The sequence below is a fragment of the Stegodyphus dumicola genome, chromosome 2, assembly GCF_044657685.1.
Source record: "Stegodyphus dumicola isolate Sdum_Otavi_A_Nest chromosome 2, ASM4465768v1".
In the NCBI taxonomy this organism is placed as follows: Eukaryota; Metazoa; Arthropoda; class Arachnida; order Araneae; family Eresidae; genus Stegodyphus; species Stegodyphus dumicola.
In genome coordinates, this window is record NC_140769.1 from 75407377 (window position 1) to 75423799 (window position 16423).

Below are 16423 nucleotides of genomic sequence, written 5' to 3' on the forward strand. Positions count from 1 at the left end.
TAATAAGGTATACATCTTACATTATACACCTTCATTACAATAAGCTATACATCTAACATTAAACACCTTCATTATAATAATTAATAATAAGCTATACACCTAACATAAATTAACTTGTTTTTGCCCAAGTAGATAGACTAGTTTATGCATATAGTTTCATTACACTGATTAAAGTTTGATACCAGACATCTTTCATATGATTACTTTACTACACCATATGTTTTAAAATTTATTTCAGGAAGTAAAAGTATATGAATAGATTCTGATAAAAGCATAAACATTTATAACAAAGCCAAAGCAATGCTTCAAAACCCAATGTGAAAATCATTTCAATTCTAGTCACATAAAAACAACTCTAGTTTGAGAAAAATTCATATAAGGAATGCATATTTCCTGAAAAAAATTATTAAGGTTTTTTTTTTTTTTTTTTTTTTTTTTTTTTTTTTAAATTATTCACCACATCTTTAGGATACTTGATCAGCATAAAGAACAAAATACACCTTGACTCCATTGCACACAATATGCTTCTATGGGTTTGTTTTTTTAATTTAATTAATTTCACACTTAATAGTAATAAATTAAAAGTTTAATGTGTTACACATAAATGAAAATCTGGAAGGAACTGCAGTGAGCAAGATATCACTGCAAGGGATTCCAGTGACCGTAAGAATTTGATTTAAGTCTTTTATTTCTGAATCAGATGGAAATTTAAAAAGTAACTACAAAGAGACTAATAATGAGTGGATTAAAGTACATCAAGATATACCCTGAACACCTTTCCTTTAAACTGGCATTATCTGGATAAAGAAATTTATAGTGTGATACACTACCTAATGCTTATCATGCATTTATTCTACAGAAAACAGCTGTCATAAATTTTACTATTATCATAATCTATAGACAGTCAGAAGAAAATGTTTAGAAATCATATTATCATAACAAGTTTTACAAAAGAAAATAGGGTTAGTATACCATTTCGGCCAACACCGTTAACTTTCCAGTCCTTTGCATGAAGATTTGCCTTTCTTGCAGTTCTGACAACAATGTGCTGCATATCCCTCCAGGTTAACATTTTGCTGTGAAAGTAGAGATAGAAGAAATTATTTAATCCGCTGCAATAAGTATTTAATAAGAAACTTAACAATTTGATAAAATGTTAGTAGCATAAGGCTGGTATCAGACATCCATTTATTTCAGATGAACAACTGTTTCAAACAAATTTTCTATCTGCTTTACCAATGAAAGAAAGGCGCATGTTTTTTTTTTTCTTTTCTTTCACGAAAACAAACAAAAAAAAAATGCTAATTATTGTTTCGAGCAACCATTCCGCTATCAGCATCGAAAATTAGTCATCAACCACCATTTGTAATTTAGAACTAGTTTTTTCTTTACTTGTTAACCCCAAAACGATCCACAGTGATTGGCTGTTTCATATGGTTTGACAAAGCAGAAATATTGTTCTAAAGAGTTGCTTTGAAATGTTTTAACATGTGATACAACCTTAAAGATATCAAAATGTGTTTAAAGCAGATGCACTAAAATGGAAAGAAGTAGATACAGAATTTTAATTGTGAACTGTTCCATTTTTCCTGTTCAGAAAAATATTTAAGAAAGACAAATTTGCTCCTCTTTTCACTATTAATTTATTTTATTCCCTCTGCAACATTTTCTATTAGTAGCAGTGGATTCATATTTTCTTATCATAAATATATATTACATTATCGACAGGAAAAAAGATATGTAATAAATCCAAAATAAATTTGAAAATAACAGTTAGGTATATATATTTGTATAGTAACATTACTAGTTGATTCAACTCTGAACAATTACAGCTGCACATTAACACAGGAAACTAAAAACCAATGAAAAAGGTGGAAAAATCTGAAATTCTGTTTCTACTTTTCTCCTGGAAATTTATAGATAATACTTCTTCTGACTTTTCTCCTGTTGTGTGAAATTTATAGATACAGAGAATAAAATAGCAGTTAGAAATATTGTCCTCCTTCCCCAAACTATTCGTAGTGATAAATGAATTTAGTGGAATTTAAGCACATAAATTTAGGGTATACAACAGTTCCAAGTAGTTTCATATGCTGTGGAAAAATGAATATTCTTCAAATGAATGTATGAAGCCTCCAAGATTGGATTAACCATTAATCAGCATTGAAGGCAAGTGCTTAGGGCATCGAGCAAAGGGGCACTATAAGGGGTCTTGGGTATTCAGAAAAGGGGACACAAAAAATTGACCATTGCCGTTCTACCATGGAATGCATGCTGTAGCTAAACCTAACACCGTGAAAAAAATTAATGGATTAAAAACTGGCCTAAAAATTTATACAGGCACCAAAATATTTTAAGTGCTTTGGGTCTCTTAAGGCCTTAATTCAGCTAGGGAGGCCTGAGAAGTTTTTGAATAGCTTCTAGTTCTTATATTAAATTAACAATTTAATATTAAAAAATAAATATTTCATTCTGCAACTAACTGTTTGTACATATACATATTCTACATTTATAGATATATACAAAAGGTTTTAATATGTAGGGTTTTACTAAAAAAAAAAAAAAAAAAAAAAAGAGGAAAAAATTTAACTATCACACATAATATTTATCACACCTAATTGCAATATTCTTCAGAATATTTTACACTTATTATTACAGCATTCTTTTATCATTTGGAAAAATTCTCCCCTCCAATATCAATAATTTAAGTTAGAGATTAAAAAAAATCAATTGAAAGATTAATTTCCAATTTATCTAATCTTTTATACATGAAACCCATAAGTTATTTAGTTAGATCATTAAGAGAGAATATGTAGGCAAAGTATGTCAAGAGAAAAAAAAAAAAAAAAAAAAAACGCTAATTAGGCACAAGTAATTTTAAAAAATGCACGAAACTTATAAAACTTCAATATGAAAAACTGTATATTTATCTGAAATAGCTATGAAAGCAAAATTTGAAGAAAGCAGCCTCATAAATGAGACCCAAAATTTGATGTCAAGATTTGAATAATAAAACTGTTTAATAACATTAAGCGCTTTTTTATATTTTTGTTTCTTTAAAATATGACTATGCAGAAATAAAAGATCCTTATTTGTATTATCCTAATGCATCTTATGGTAAATGATGCCATGTTTGTAAAATTAAATCGAAGCCAAGCAAACAAGCTAAATCGTTAAGTGAAATGTTCTACATTCGGCACTAGATGGCAGCACTAATCACAATATACGCGGAAGAGCGCAATTTTGTGGAATGGTTACGTTTTTCTCTTTAATATAAAAATTTAGGGGAGCTAGCTTTCTGAACGCACTGATGAAGGAAAAAATAACTTGAATATTTTTTAAATTTTCAGAACCTTATATAAAAACGCTAGGGGGAACACATGAGTAAATAGGCAGTTAAATAGTAAAATAAAACACCCTACCTTGTTTTATTTGGGGATCCGACTGAAATTCACTCGAAAACTGAGTAATAATGGAACCGGGTTCCAGTTGATTTTAAGCCCTGAATGTACAAGGAATGATAGAAACAATAATAAATTTTTCCAGCACATCAATGCAAAGAGATAGAATGGTTAAAATGTCAAAAATTTATAATAGGTTCCAATAATAAAGGTTCCAGAACAGAGAGAAGAGTTCACCATTTTCTCTGACCACGATTCGCTATAATTCGGATGTACTTCTTGCCGATATTATTCTAGCTGCCAAGCAGAATATTACAGGAGAAAAAAAATTCTCTCATAAATCCAAGGAATGATCTGTAAGCTGAGAAAAAACTTAAGTTTCTGAAAATCCAGCATTCGTCAGTTAATTAAATCATTCCGAATGTTCTTAAAATGCTCTTTTCTGAAGATGCTCTTTTCCAAGCGGATTGGAAGTGTCTGACACGTTTAACCAATATTCCACAATATCAAGCCTGTTGGAACTCGGAGTGCATGCTGGAACATAAATAATTGGTCCCTTTCCCTTAAATCGCGAGTACGTGAAACCGCCAATACCGAATCAGTAAACACGACAGGAAAACTAGAGTGATTACTTCTAATATTTCGGGAGCAAAAAAGAATTGCTATGGCACGATTTTGTACAAGTATTAAGGAATTTTTTCCTCCCCGCGTGTTTTCGTTATGTAAATGGAAGCATGTGCGACTAGAACCTGGAAGGTCGAAGATCAAATCCCGGAGAGGGCATCGCAGATTTGTCCATTTCCTGTTCTGATAAAATAACTAATCGCTCTACATATCTTTAAACCAACTTAGGGCCTGCCTTTCCAACATGGACTCTGTAGAGCTGTTAGGTTATTTGGAAGCAAGAGACTTGAAAAATGAACAACACCTTTGCCGGGAATCGAACCACGGACCTCTGGAATACGCGCCCAGCGTACAGACCACTACACCACGAAGCCACGCTAAGAAGGCGCGAGAAATACCTTATAACTTTACTGTTGATCTCCGGATACTATAAAAAGTAATTTTCAGTACGTTCCACAAAACTTAAAACTGAGCTCCTACGATTAAAATTGAGGGTTGGCAGTCACAAGTTCCAGAAATAGCCGAAGCCTTCCACTGTATTTGGCAGCATTCCTCCGACTTGCAACCCTGCAGAGACTAAACTAAAATTGTCGAAACTTAGAGCATGTTTCACTTCGCACACTGGTTAACACTGTACGTAACCTAACTATTTTTAAAGCTAATCTCGCGCTCCTTGGATATACAAGCAACTTATCATCCCATCTTAGCCTCTAAGTCAGGCCTCGGCAATCGATGACCCGCTGGTCATTAAGTGACACATTTCATACTTTCAAGTGACCTATTAAAGTTCCGAAAATAAAGTACAAAATATAAAAGTAAATTATAAAACACAAGTACGAAACGAAAACTTGAAGAATATATAAAAATTAAACCGAAAACAAATAAAATAAAAAAGATAACGTTTTTGTTTGTTTCAAAGTTGTAGTAAGGAACATGCGTTTTTATATTAAGAAATAAAAACTGTAACATAATTTCAAGGAAAAATCAGTAAATTTGGCAACACCGATCCATAATTCCAAAAAATGGCTTTGTCATCATGTCTGCATTCCTAAGAAGACTAACTGTAAGTCAAACTTGACTAAATTGACGTGACAGGTTAAACATTCGGGTATCCCTTGATATCAAGAAGAAAAATAAAATTCATTCGGTTATGTTTGTTTTTATAATAATTATAATTTTAATTTTCATGTTCAAAGCGTATTGTAATTATTTTCTCAATAAAATTTATCTTATTATTCACTAAGAAAGACTATTTTAAAATGAAACTACCACTGTCCCCGAAATTCCTTAATACACAAATTTTGGTTGATTTTGACCAGCAGCCAAAAAACGTTATCGACGGCTGGTAAACCAATTCCAACACAGAGGAAGGATTCATATAAACCAACTTTTAGTAGTTGGTCGCTCTGACAACGCAACCACTGTAATAATAGAATCTGTCTCCGCAGCTGGCTGGAATAACTGAAGTAAGATTTATTATTGATGTACGAGATTTACAAGACAAAGGGCGTCTACAGGCCTTGGGCTCAGGTCCAACATCTGCGAGCTGTTACGGCTAGCAAAGCTTAAGCCGATTCCAGTGACTCAGATGCTGGGATGAACAGCAGCGAGACGGTCAGCGATAGCTGCCACAAAATCTCTCGAATTAAAAAATTCTGCGCTTTAAATTCATTGACTTATTTGCATCCTGGTGGGAGCCGACGAAAGTAGAAATGATATTAAAAGCAAAATGATAAGGTAACTGGTTAATAAACATAAAAATCTATATAGTTAACTTAAGGTTATGAAATTCTAAACACATACTTCGCTTCTAAGGCAAGGGCACAAATTCCTGCAGCTAATGGCGCGGATGCTGAAGTCCCAGTATGAGTGGACGTACAACCATGATGTAAATCAGTTGTCACCTGCAAAATAGTCATTTTTGTAATATTCTACCAGAACCCCCACAAAACAATCTATCTAAAATCTGTTATAAACTTATCACCATGATTTCAATCAATAAAAAAAATTCTCCAATTGAAAAAATATGGAAAAAATGGGTAAAACATATATATGCTACCAAAACAACGAAACTCAATTAGAGCTTACTATTTGCCTTTCGCCATTTGAACCGCTGCTGTATGTGGTCGCCAACGTAGAGGAACAGGCTTCGCTGTACCACGGCACAAGTCCATTTTCGGTAGCACTACTGATGGACAGTGTCCACATGGAATTGGTGTATCCGTCGCAGTTGCAGTTATCATGCTCGCGTCCACCATTTCCAGATGCCCAAACAAAAATGGAACCTAAGCCGTTGCGTCCCTGGAAATTATAAGAATAAGAATTGATGAGGTAATTAGAAGCGGCAACTTTAGTAAGAGAGATAGAAGTTCAAGCGGTGTTTGTGGAGGTACAATGTTTTAATTCTCTAAGTTTCTGCATCAAGCCCTGATGAAATATTTATAATAGCCGTTTCTTTCATTCAGTTCCAAATGCAGCAGAATTATATATAAACCTTTTGTTATTGAAATTTTAATTTGTGTTTGAATTCCTATAAAATAAGTAAGCTAACATTATATTTCAATTTCTATTCTACAAATTTCAAAGTTCAATATATCTTTGGTATAACATTTCTGTGTGAGTGCTGGTAAAGCATGAAGTCTTCTTCCATGTTACAGGTTAGTTAGCTAGCTTGATCAGTGAATCTTCAGTTAAAAATACATTTTTCAACAAATCAGTGTGGTTTGAGCAGTGGTTTGAGCAATCAAAATAAACTAACTGGAAATTATTTCTCCTAATGAACTCCCCAAAATACTCGAAGTCTGAAGATACTGACCACAATAGATATCTAACATGAATGAAACCAAACTCTCGAAAAACAGTTCATCAAACAAGACTACATCAATCAACTCTTCAAAACATTAATCTGTTTACAAAATTCTATGATAAAGGAGTTTTATGAGCTAAAATAACACAATGGCGGCAAATGCAAAAGCACATTCTTCAGTTATACCACAATACTATTAGTAAAAGAAAAATAACTAATGCCTACAACAGTTTCTAGTTCTAATTTAAGCTTGTGAGGAAAGGATTTTCTGGTCATTTTATAGAATGTCAGAGCTATAAATTCTAGACTGTCGATGAATTAGAAAACTGTACAAGCACTGTGCAACTGTACAAGAAAACTGTACAACTGTACACAAACAATATCAGTATTATATAAATTAATAATGATAACACTATTATTAATTTACCAAATAGTGCTTTTCTCTCTGACAGCTCTGACTTCTACTTGTCATATTTCAAACCATCATTTTTAATAAAAGAAAACTTAAATTAATTAATAAGTTAAAAAATTGAAAGGTTTCGAATTTTAATCATTGCCCAAGAGGCTTTGTTAAGGTTTTCCAACGCTCTCGCTGAGATCGCAGTCTACCAGTTTGCTGCTGCACTCACTCATCCTAAGCCATTCCTTTTTTGTCTTTTTAGCTTTATTTTAATCATCATTTTCTTAGCACTAACGTCATATACAATTCAACAGCAAACTTTCAAAAAGTTTTAAAGCAACATGTGTTTAGAATTCTCGATGAAATGTTCAGTGTTGGTATACATTTTTCTATTTTTTTCAGTCGTTTCTCAGTTTATCATATCAATGTATAGTTTTTTAGTAAGACGGCTTTCAAAAATTTTCTTTATCTTTTTATTTTAACATTTTGTGTGTTAAATTTGTTAATTAAATTCCATGTTCTTCGCACTTACACCATATAAAATTGAACTGAATAGCAAAATCACAAAATATTTAAAAACAGCATATCTTTAGAATTTCCGATATACAGACTCCCGTGCTGGAGATAATAATGTTTTAATTTGCACAATGTTACCACTACTCGCTTTCAAATCGCTAAGTTTGTTAAAAAGTCATTTAACTGTTACAAAATATGAAATATAAAATTCGAAATTCAAAATTCGGGCTTCCAGGAGGTGCACATGTTCGGATGGATGAAGGATTACATTATTCAAAATTAGATGGCCCTAGGTACCGTCGTTTTTTGACAGTGCGAGAAACATACATACATTAATGCAGATTCCTCATTATTTAATTTATTTAAAAGTATTACAGGGCAATAATATTTCGTGGCAACAATTTGAAAAGTGTTTTATACATTTAAAATGATACGCCGTCAAATCCCGTTTCGAGACTAATAATTGCAAAAATAATAAAAATTGCATAAAATTGCAAAATAATAATAATAATAATAATAATAATGATTGTTACTTTTTGAAACAAAAAAGAGAAATTGGATTTTGGCTGCTTGCTCTCGTCATAATAAACATAACATTGATGATATATATATATATTACACCAGAATGCTTTAAGTTTGAGTTTATAGAGTCATGAAATCGTAAACAGAATTTCTGCTAGAGAAAAAGACAATGTTGTATAACAAACTATATTCAGTTTCGCATTTTAACAGTTTATCATTAAAGCATTAGTTACACACTGTTGTTAATTGTTTTAATTAATGAAGGTTTCTAATTCCTGTTCGTTCTTACAGATATAGATTTACAAATGTGTTATGAAATTTTAAGTACAACATTTTAGGTAAAACATGCATTTACGAACTGATTCCCCAAGAATCTACTTTCATTGAGTTTTAATTAGGTATATTTATAACCATGTCAGGGCTCTAGTTATTGACGTTTAAATTTATAATCAGAATCCGGAGTTTATGTAGTTTCTTTGACACTATGATTCAAATCACAGCAGAATCTGTGTATGTTCATAAATGTATTTTGAATTCAAAATGCGCTTTTGTATCTTTAGGGGGGAAAACATACAAATGTATATAAAACGTTTAATACCACAACCAAAATAAAATTAAATGAATAAACCGGGTTACTTTCAGAATGCCTTCTTTGAAAGCGGTCGACGCCAGAGGGCCGGGGCCGTCTACAGTTTTCCCATCGTCGTCGGGCCCCCAGGAGGCACTGTAAATATCAATGTGATCTGGGTTCAGGCTCAGCGATTGAGCTTCAACTGCATCGGTCACGTCCCCGTCAAGCATCCGGACACCTAAAAGGTGGTATGGTAAAGAAGATGAGCATGGTAAAGAAGAAATAATTTGTGAATGGCTCTAAGCTTAAGTTAAATCTTAGCCAGTAATACTGAAATCTAGAATTTCTAATAATAAATTGTAGAGAAACAATATTACCTTCACCGTGTTGAGACAAACAGATAAATGACTCGATCATAATCAAAAACCCTTCCCTTCTTGCTTTTGATCTACGTTCTCGAGATGTAGAAATTTAAGCTATGTGTTAAAGCTTTCGGGGATGCGTCCATTGGATCTAAACGGAGATTTTTGTTCTTTTCCCTAAACACTCTGAGACAAAGAAGATTTTTACATTATAAGGTCCTGCTTTCCTAGCATGCCTTCGTGGTGTAACCGTAGCACGCTGGGCCGGTATTCCAAAAAAAAAAAGGGGGAGTATATAAGGTCCCGTTTTCCTAGCATGCCTTCGTGGTGTAGTGGTCAGCACACTGAGCCGGTATTTCAGAGGTCCGTGGTTCGATTCCCGGCGAAGGCGGTTGCATATTTTTCATCTTTCCTGCTTCCAAAAATATACCTAATGTCTCTACAGTGGCGCTCGAACTAAAAAAAGGTTGTGGATATTGATTCTCCGCACCCAGGATTTGGCGACTAGGTCCCCTAAAACCCTAGTCGCCCTTTAAAAAGGGGAGTATATAAGGACCCGCTTTCCTAGCATGCCTTCGTGGTGTAGTGGTCAGCACACTGAGCCGGTATTTCAGAGGTCTGTGGTTCGATTCCCGGCGAAGGCGGTTGCATATTTTTCATCTTGTCTGCTTCCAATTAAACTAATGACTCTACAAGATCGTCACTGCATATTGATTGAAAATTCTTACATAAAAAATATCTACCAACGTATCTTTCAAATAACATTCATACATTAAAACGCGTATTCTTTATACGCCCTTTTAGTTACCTATGTTACTTCAAAAATCAATCTTAGAGCAATGTCCAAAATGCGGGAATTGTTTGATTAATACGAGTATTATGTTTCCTTTAAAACGTACGGGTGCGTTTTATAGTTCCCGTTTCAACATAAGAAAATCCTATCACTTTATATATATGTTACCGTGAAAGAGCGAAATATGAGAATGTCGTCTTTCACCGGAGAATGTCAATATTCACCAACTACGTCTGTGAAAGATGGAATATTGCATTACATTCTTGTACATTCGGACTCTCACCGGTGTATGCCGAAAATCAAAGATATGCTCTGGTGTAGGTCGAAAAGAGAGGTCATAAAGTGTCAGAATAGTTTAAGTTGTTGCAATAAATAAGATTTGAATCACATAATTTAGTAAGTTTTTATTACTATTATTTTATTTTCTCATGTAGAACGTTCTGTATAATTAAGTAAGCTTTTAACTTCTATTACTTTCCTTTCTCATTTTGAATGTATTGTGCGTTTTTTTTTAGTTCTTATGTTCTTATTTTAAGTGCGTTTTTTTTTCGCGACTGAATTAGAAAAAAATGTAATATTCTCACATTTTCAACATTCACCATTAGTACATGGTGAATGTCGACATTCACCGGTGTAAGTCAGAAATAAGAGTACTCGGAAAATATTTCGGACATACACCAGGTGACTATGTGAATATTGACATTCACCGGTGAAAGTCGACATTCTCCAGATTTCGGTGTTTCACCGTAACATATATATTATCAGTCACAGAGATCATCGATAAAAGACGATGTGATTTAGAACGACACTTTCTTCACGAAACTGAAGTATAAATTTAAACATAATTGTTAACGCTTTTCATCTGCTGGTATCACTGGAGAAAGATTTGAATGAGAGGACTCGTATTCAGTTCATTATCAAAAGAAATCTTCATAGATGCAGAATTTTAGACTAAATTAGGGTAAAGCAACACGGAGATACCTATCGCACATTGAAACCTTTCTAACGAAAGCTGACTTGTAAATATGATGTAAATTGGGAAAATTAAAAAAAAAATCATGAAGCCATTTGTTAAAAGTTAAGCACGCATCTTTCATTTTTCTAGATTATTATTTTGTTACGGAAAATCATTCGAGGGCAATTAAGCTTAGAAGGGTTGCTTCCGTGAAGTATATTTTGAGGGATAGTGCATCATTATTAAATTATGAATAAGAAAGTTGGTGGTGTTCCAATCATACATTCCACAGCTTGAAGGGGATAGTTCATATCGATATTCTCTAACTTTTCACTGCATTTGCACATGATATTTCAAGGAATTCTTTTTACACAAGGCCTCTAAACACATTTCAGAAATATATCAAACATCTGATAACAGAGGAATACATTATGTTACGAATTTGAAATATTTGTTTCTTTGAACTTTTGTGGCAACGCTGCGCAGGCGCGAGTGGAGATCGTCTAGGCAAGGAAGAAGAGAGTTTTACTCTCGACCTACGTAGTCATTAAGAAACGATACTTATGTTCTGGGTACGAAACAATGTAACTGTAATTTCTGTTATTGTAAATACTTCTATTCATTAAAGTTTGTGTTGCAAAACTAACTTACAGTCTACTAATTCGACGGATACACCAGGTGACGAACACGAAACACATTATATTATTCATTTTTGAAACCCAAATATTTCTTTTGCAGTTTATTCTGCTTTTGATATTTTATTATTTTATTTACAATTAATAAATTAATAAATTTCAATAGGAAGGAAATTAAGATGCAATTGCAGGAATAGTTGTTTAAGGTCGTTTTCTTTTCTTTTTCATAATTCGAAAAGTGCATTACTTAAAAAGAGTTGAATGCATCTTAAGCATTCACAGTATTTTTCATCCGGTTAGAAAAAGACCACACAAATTTTATCGGTTAAGCTAGCGTTTCTTCAGAACATAGCTACACAGCTCTATTTTACAGAAGCCACCAGAAATTAATATGTTTTCTATTTGGTTATTTTGTTTCACATTCGTTAATGAGTTTCCCAGTCGATGGGCCGACAATAAGATGAAAGAAAAGTTAATGCTTTCGCGTTGCTCAGAAAATCAATTCCATGCAGTTCTTTTTCTGTATCGTTTTGTGCAATGGCATCAATCAACTAATGCTCCTTCTTTTGTCAAAAAATATACGGCTGGGAAACGACACAGCTGCAAATACATATTAGTTAGTAATTTGTTTCAGTTATAATGTGGAAAATTACAAGCAGATTGATCCAATTTTATCAACTAAAGGATGCATACAGCAGTAGAAACAGGTTTAGAAAAAGTACCGATAAAGATATCAAACTAACGAATTAAAAGCACACTTGCAATAAATATGTAGACAATAAAAAACAAGAATCTTCCATCATAATTAAGTATAAATCTAAAATTTGACGTATAAATAAATATTTTGGATCATCAAATGGAAATTTACTTTTGAATATCGCTTAAAAATTGAAAACAGTTTCACCAAAATTTATTTAAAACCTTCGTGATGAATGCTTAGTGTAAAACATTTCGCTACTTAAATAATTTTGTTTTGTTATTAAGATGATTTAGCTCGCTTATTTATACATTTGATACTTCAGACTCTTATGCAGATATCCTAAGAGAGGGAGACAAAGTAACAAAGAAAAAGACGGATAAACAGAAAGAAAAGTTAAATGACAAATAATCACTTACAGAACATAATGTCAATGAGCTTTTAACAGCTTTTCTTAAAAGTAATGTCTGCAAGAACGAACTGTTTTGTCATCATATAAAATTTTTTTTACTATAATACTGACTACAGAAAGACACTTTTTTAAGTTTACATTGCTAAAATATACATTGTGTATTTTAAATAAAAACTTTCCCCAAATCTCTTAAACGTTTTGAAATATAAAAATAAATAAACTTTTATTTGAGGTGAATCAAAAGACATAATATTTTAATAAATTCTTTCTGTAAATTTAGCAAAGAAAAGGAAAAAAATCTCAATTAAAAACAAGGAAAATTCATCAATTTTGTGCTCATCATACAAACACAAGTAGTTCGATTCCCAGTGAACGAGTTGGCTGCATGGGCGTTTTCATGGTTTTTCTCATGTGTAACGTGTATACGAATCAGTTTGCCTAATTAAGTCCTCCACGAAGACATTCCCCCTCTTAGATAGGTAAGCATCGATTGCTGTGCCACAACCAAATAAATAAAAGTAAACTTTGAAAGAATATGACACCTATATGTAAAAGACTCATGCAACCCCCCTCCGAAAAAAACCTGTTTGTAAGGAGACCCAGATTACTAATGCAGGTTTTTCTTCAGCAGAAGAATTTTTAGAGATACAACACTAGTATTATTTGCACAATTTCTGTTCTATGCTAATTAACATTGGTTATCTTACATACAGTGCTGATAACATCTTTCCATCAAGAAGCAAAATTAGTGTGGGCCCTTCTGCTAGAATACAACCAATAATATAAATGAAGTAAAATCTAAAAAATAATAAAAAAGCATAACATTTTAGAGCCATGTATTGAATATTATATAAATAGAAGGATAATATTATTTCAGATTTTTATATATTTGGAAGCAGAGGCTTGGAATTAAAATAATATATTAAGGATGCCAGATTTTAATTAATGAAGCGGAATTTTTAGCATATCGTGAAAGACTACTGCTAAAATAATTACATATTACTTTAAATAATATTTCTCAAACGGATTTCTCGCGAACCTGAAGCGTTCATGGCTTACATTTTTATCCTTATAGAGTTGTTTCACATATTAAAAGGGTTCAAAAATCAACAGTTTTTAATTTTGCCTATTAGTTTATTACGACATCTATTTATCATTAACAGCATTTGTGACAAAATTTACATTTTATAGCAGTTACAACAAGCATATAGAATATATTCAAAATGAAACAGAAAAATATTATTTACATAAAACTTCTATCATTAAAGACATTCAAATGTTTATGGAAATTAAGACACAATAATACGCCGAAAAAATATTAATTTAGAAGTCAAACAACAAAACTCAGTGTTATATTTTTCAAATTTTCACACGACTAGTTTCGATAGTTTTAACGAACCATCATCATCAGCTGCAAAAGCGCAAATGGCAAAAAGCGATTTTTGTTGTTTGACTTCTAAATTAATTTATGGAAATGTCAGCGTTTATTCTTTATTTCAACCACCTTAAAAATAAAATAACCTTAAAAAATACTGAATCTTTTAAAACTACTAAATTACTTAAACCTTTAAGAATACTGAATCAAACAAGGTTTCCGTTTTTTCTCAAAGGAAAATTACGATTAGTAAAATACTTAAAACGCAGTATACGCAATTAAAAAAGAATATGTAATTTTTTATTAGTCTATTATATGTATATATCTCTAAATTAAAAAAAAATCCTTGTCTCAGTAAAACAAAATATATGTAAGAAAAATTACTCGGATCTGAAAATGTTTTTTATTTATTTATTATTTGTATATTATTTTATATTATATTTATTATCAGAAAAATGCCATTTAGATACGAAACATACATTAAATGAAAGTTTCAAAAATTTTGGTAAATATCTCTAATTTATCGGAATTGGTGTTGCAACATCTTTGTTATAACTTTTCTATGCAAAACCTGAGTTTTATTTGCAGTCTTCAACAAATGTTAAATATAGAATTCCATCAACTAGAGCTTCAGCTCCAAGCATGAAAATTAAATTTTCAAGCAATAAACTCTGAAGTAAATTTTCAAGAGAAAAAAGAAAATACAATCTTCGTAAGATTTTTAACATTATAACTTATGTAATGTGTTTTTACAGTTTTGAGTTTTTTTTTAAATATAATTTCCAGACCTTTTAGATGGATTACTTACTACATGGATTAAATTGTTCGTTTCTGTACTTGAATTACGTTTAAAAATTTTAAAGCTTCGTGTTCCTTCCCTCGATATAAAACTTGGTTAGATTTAAAAACAAATTAAAAGAAGAAAACACCGAATTAGACAGTTTTGCAATTTTCTTTCCCATTTCTTTAATAGTAAAAGCTTGATTCACGAAAATATATTTTTTTAAACAGGTACCTCAAAAACTTAAATACATTTTCGATATCCGGATTAACTCTACTCACAAACCAAGCCAGAAATCCGGATAATTGGAATGTGTAATTTCTTATAGGCTATAATTCAAGCGACAGAACCTTATTTTTTTCATTTAAAGCATCTCAGCAAACTTTATACTATTTAAAAATATTTTAATTTCCATAAAAGAATGCAAAATTTTCTTAACAAATTCTCTCCTCAAAAAACGTAATAGTGTGTTTTATTAGCTTTAAAACATCTCATTTTTCTATCAAATAAAAACTATTATTTTACTTGCATAAATCCCAAAATTAAACACATAACATGCATGAATTGTAGCAGCTTTGGTCTTGAAGTAAGTTAAATGTAGAAATTATTTTCATTTTAAAAAAACTACATAACTTATATCTTTCAACAAAAATTAAAGTAAAACTTTAATTTTTGTTGAAAGATATAAGTATTATAATAATAACAAACTGTATGTGCACAAGGTAAATTTACATAAGATAACAAAAATTTACTTTTATATAATTTAAGTCGGGTAAAAGAAAATAACAACATATAAATTAAATATCAATATGCTTAACTTTACTTGACTTGGAGGGGAATCTATTTACATAATTGCAGTTCTAGTTGTCTGGAGTCTCAAACAATCGAAATGCTACAGAGCTTAGATTAATTAATACAAACATATATTTCCTAAATGAAATTTTTCAGGACAAAAAAAGCAGTTGAGATAAGAATTAAATAAATTACAATTACTTGAATGTTTCTATTAATTAATGAATTTAAGTTTTCATAAGCCATCACATATAGGTAGATTAGCCGATTACAGCCGAAAACATCGCGGAGAAAATAACGAAGGCGAAAACGCCGTAGTACAAAACGTCGTGGGAGAAAAGAAAGCAAAGAGAAAACATCTCAGTTCTCAAACATCGTGGCACAAAATGCCGTTGCCGAAAGTAAAGCGGTTCAAAAATTTCCCAGTTTAAACACATCGTGGTCGAAAATATTGTGGTAAAAAATAAAGCACCTACAAATCATCACATGACGCATCGCACGCATGCGTTTTTCAGATTTTAAAAGTCGTAAATGCATATTCGAATAAGAATTTGGAAGCGCAAGAATAAACGAAAACAAAGCAAGAAATAATTTTCACCATAATAATATCAGATTAACAAACATGAAAGAGTAATTTGATAATTAACTAAGCAATTTTTATACAGGTACGCTCATGCAGTTATTTATCTTCCTTTTTATAAACATTTTAGACTGTATTTTTCATGAAAAATTATGATGAGTAAATCTTGAAAATTAATGAGAAAAGTAAAAATTAATTTAT

General features: G+C 31.6%; 1 protein-coding gene across 3 annotated transcripts in view; it reads right to left on the reverse strand.

Annotated features, from left to right (window-relative positions):
• The window catches only part of LOC118185709 (proprotein convertase subtilisin/kexin type 4-like), a 553482-nt gene that overhangs the window by 75750 nt on the left and 461309 nt on the right, over positions 1-16423 (reverse strand). For all 3 annotated transcript variants that reach the window (XM_085810775.1, XM_085810774.1, XM_085810776.1), the window contains exons 7-10: positions 8906-9078; positions 6114-6326; positions 5829-5929; positions 973-1076 (exon numbers count right to left, since the gene is read on the reverse strand). In XM_085810775.1, the coding sequence (XP_085666901.1) occupies positions 973-1076; positions 5829-5929; positions 6114-6326; positions 8906-9078 (591 nt within the window). The remainder of the gene's footprint in view (positions 1-972; positions 1077-5828; positions 5930-6113; positions 6327-8905; positions 9079-16423) is intronic.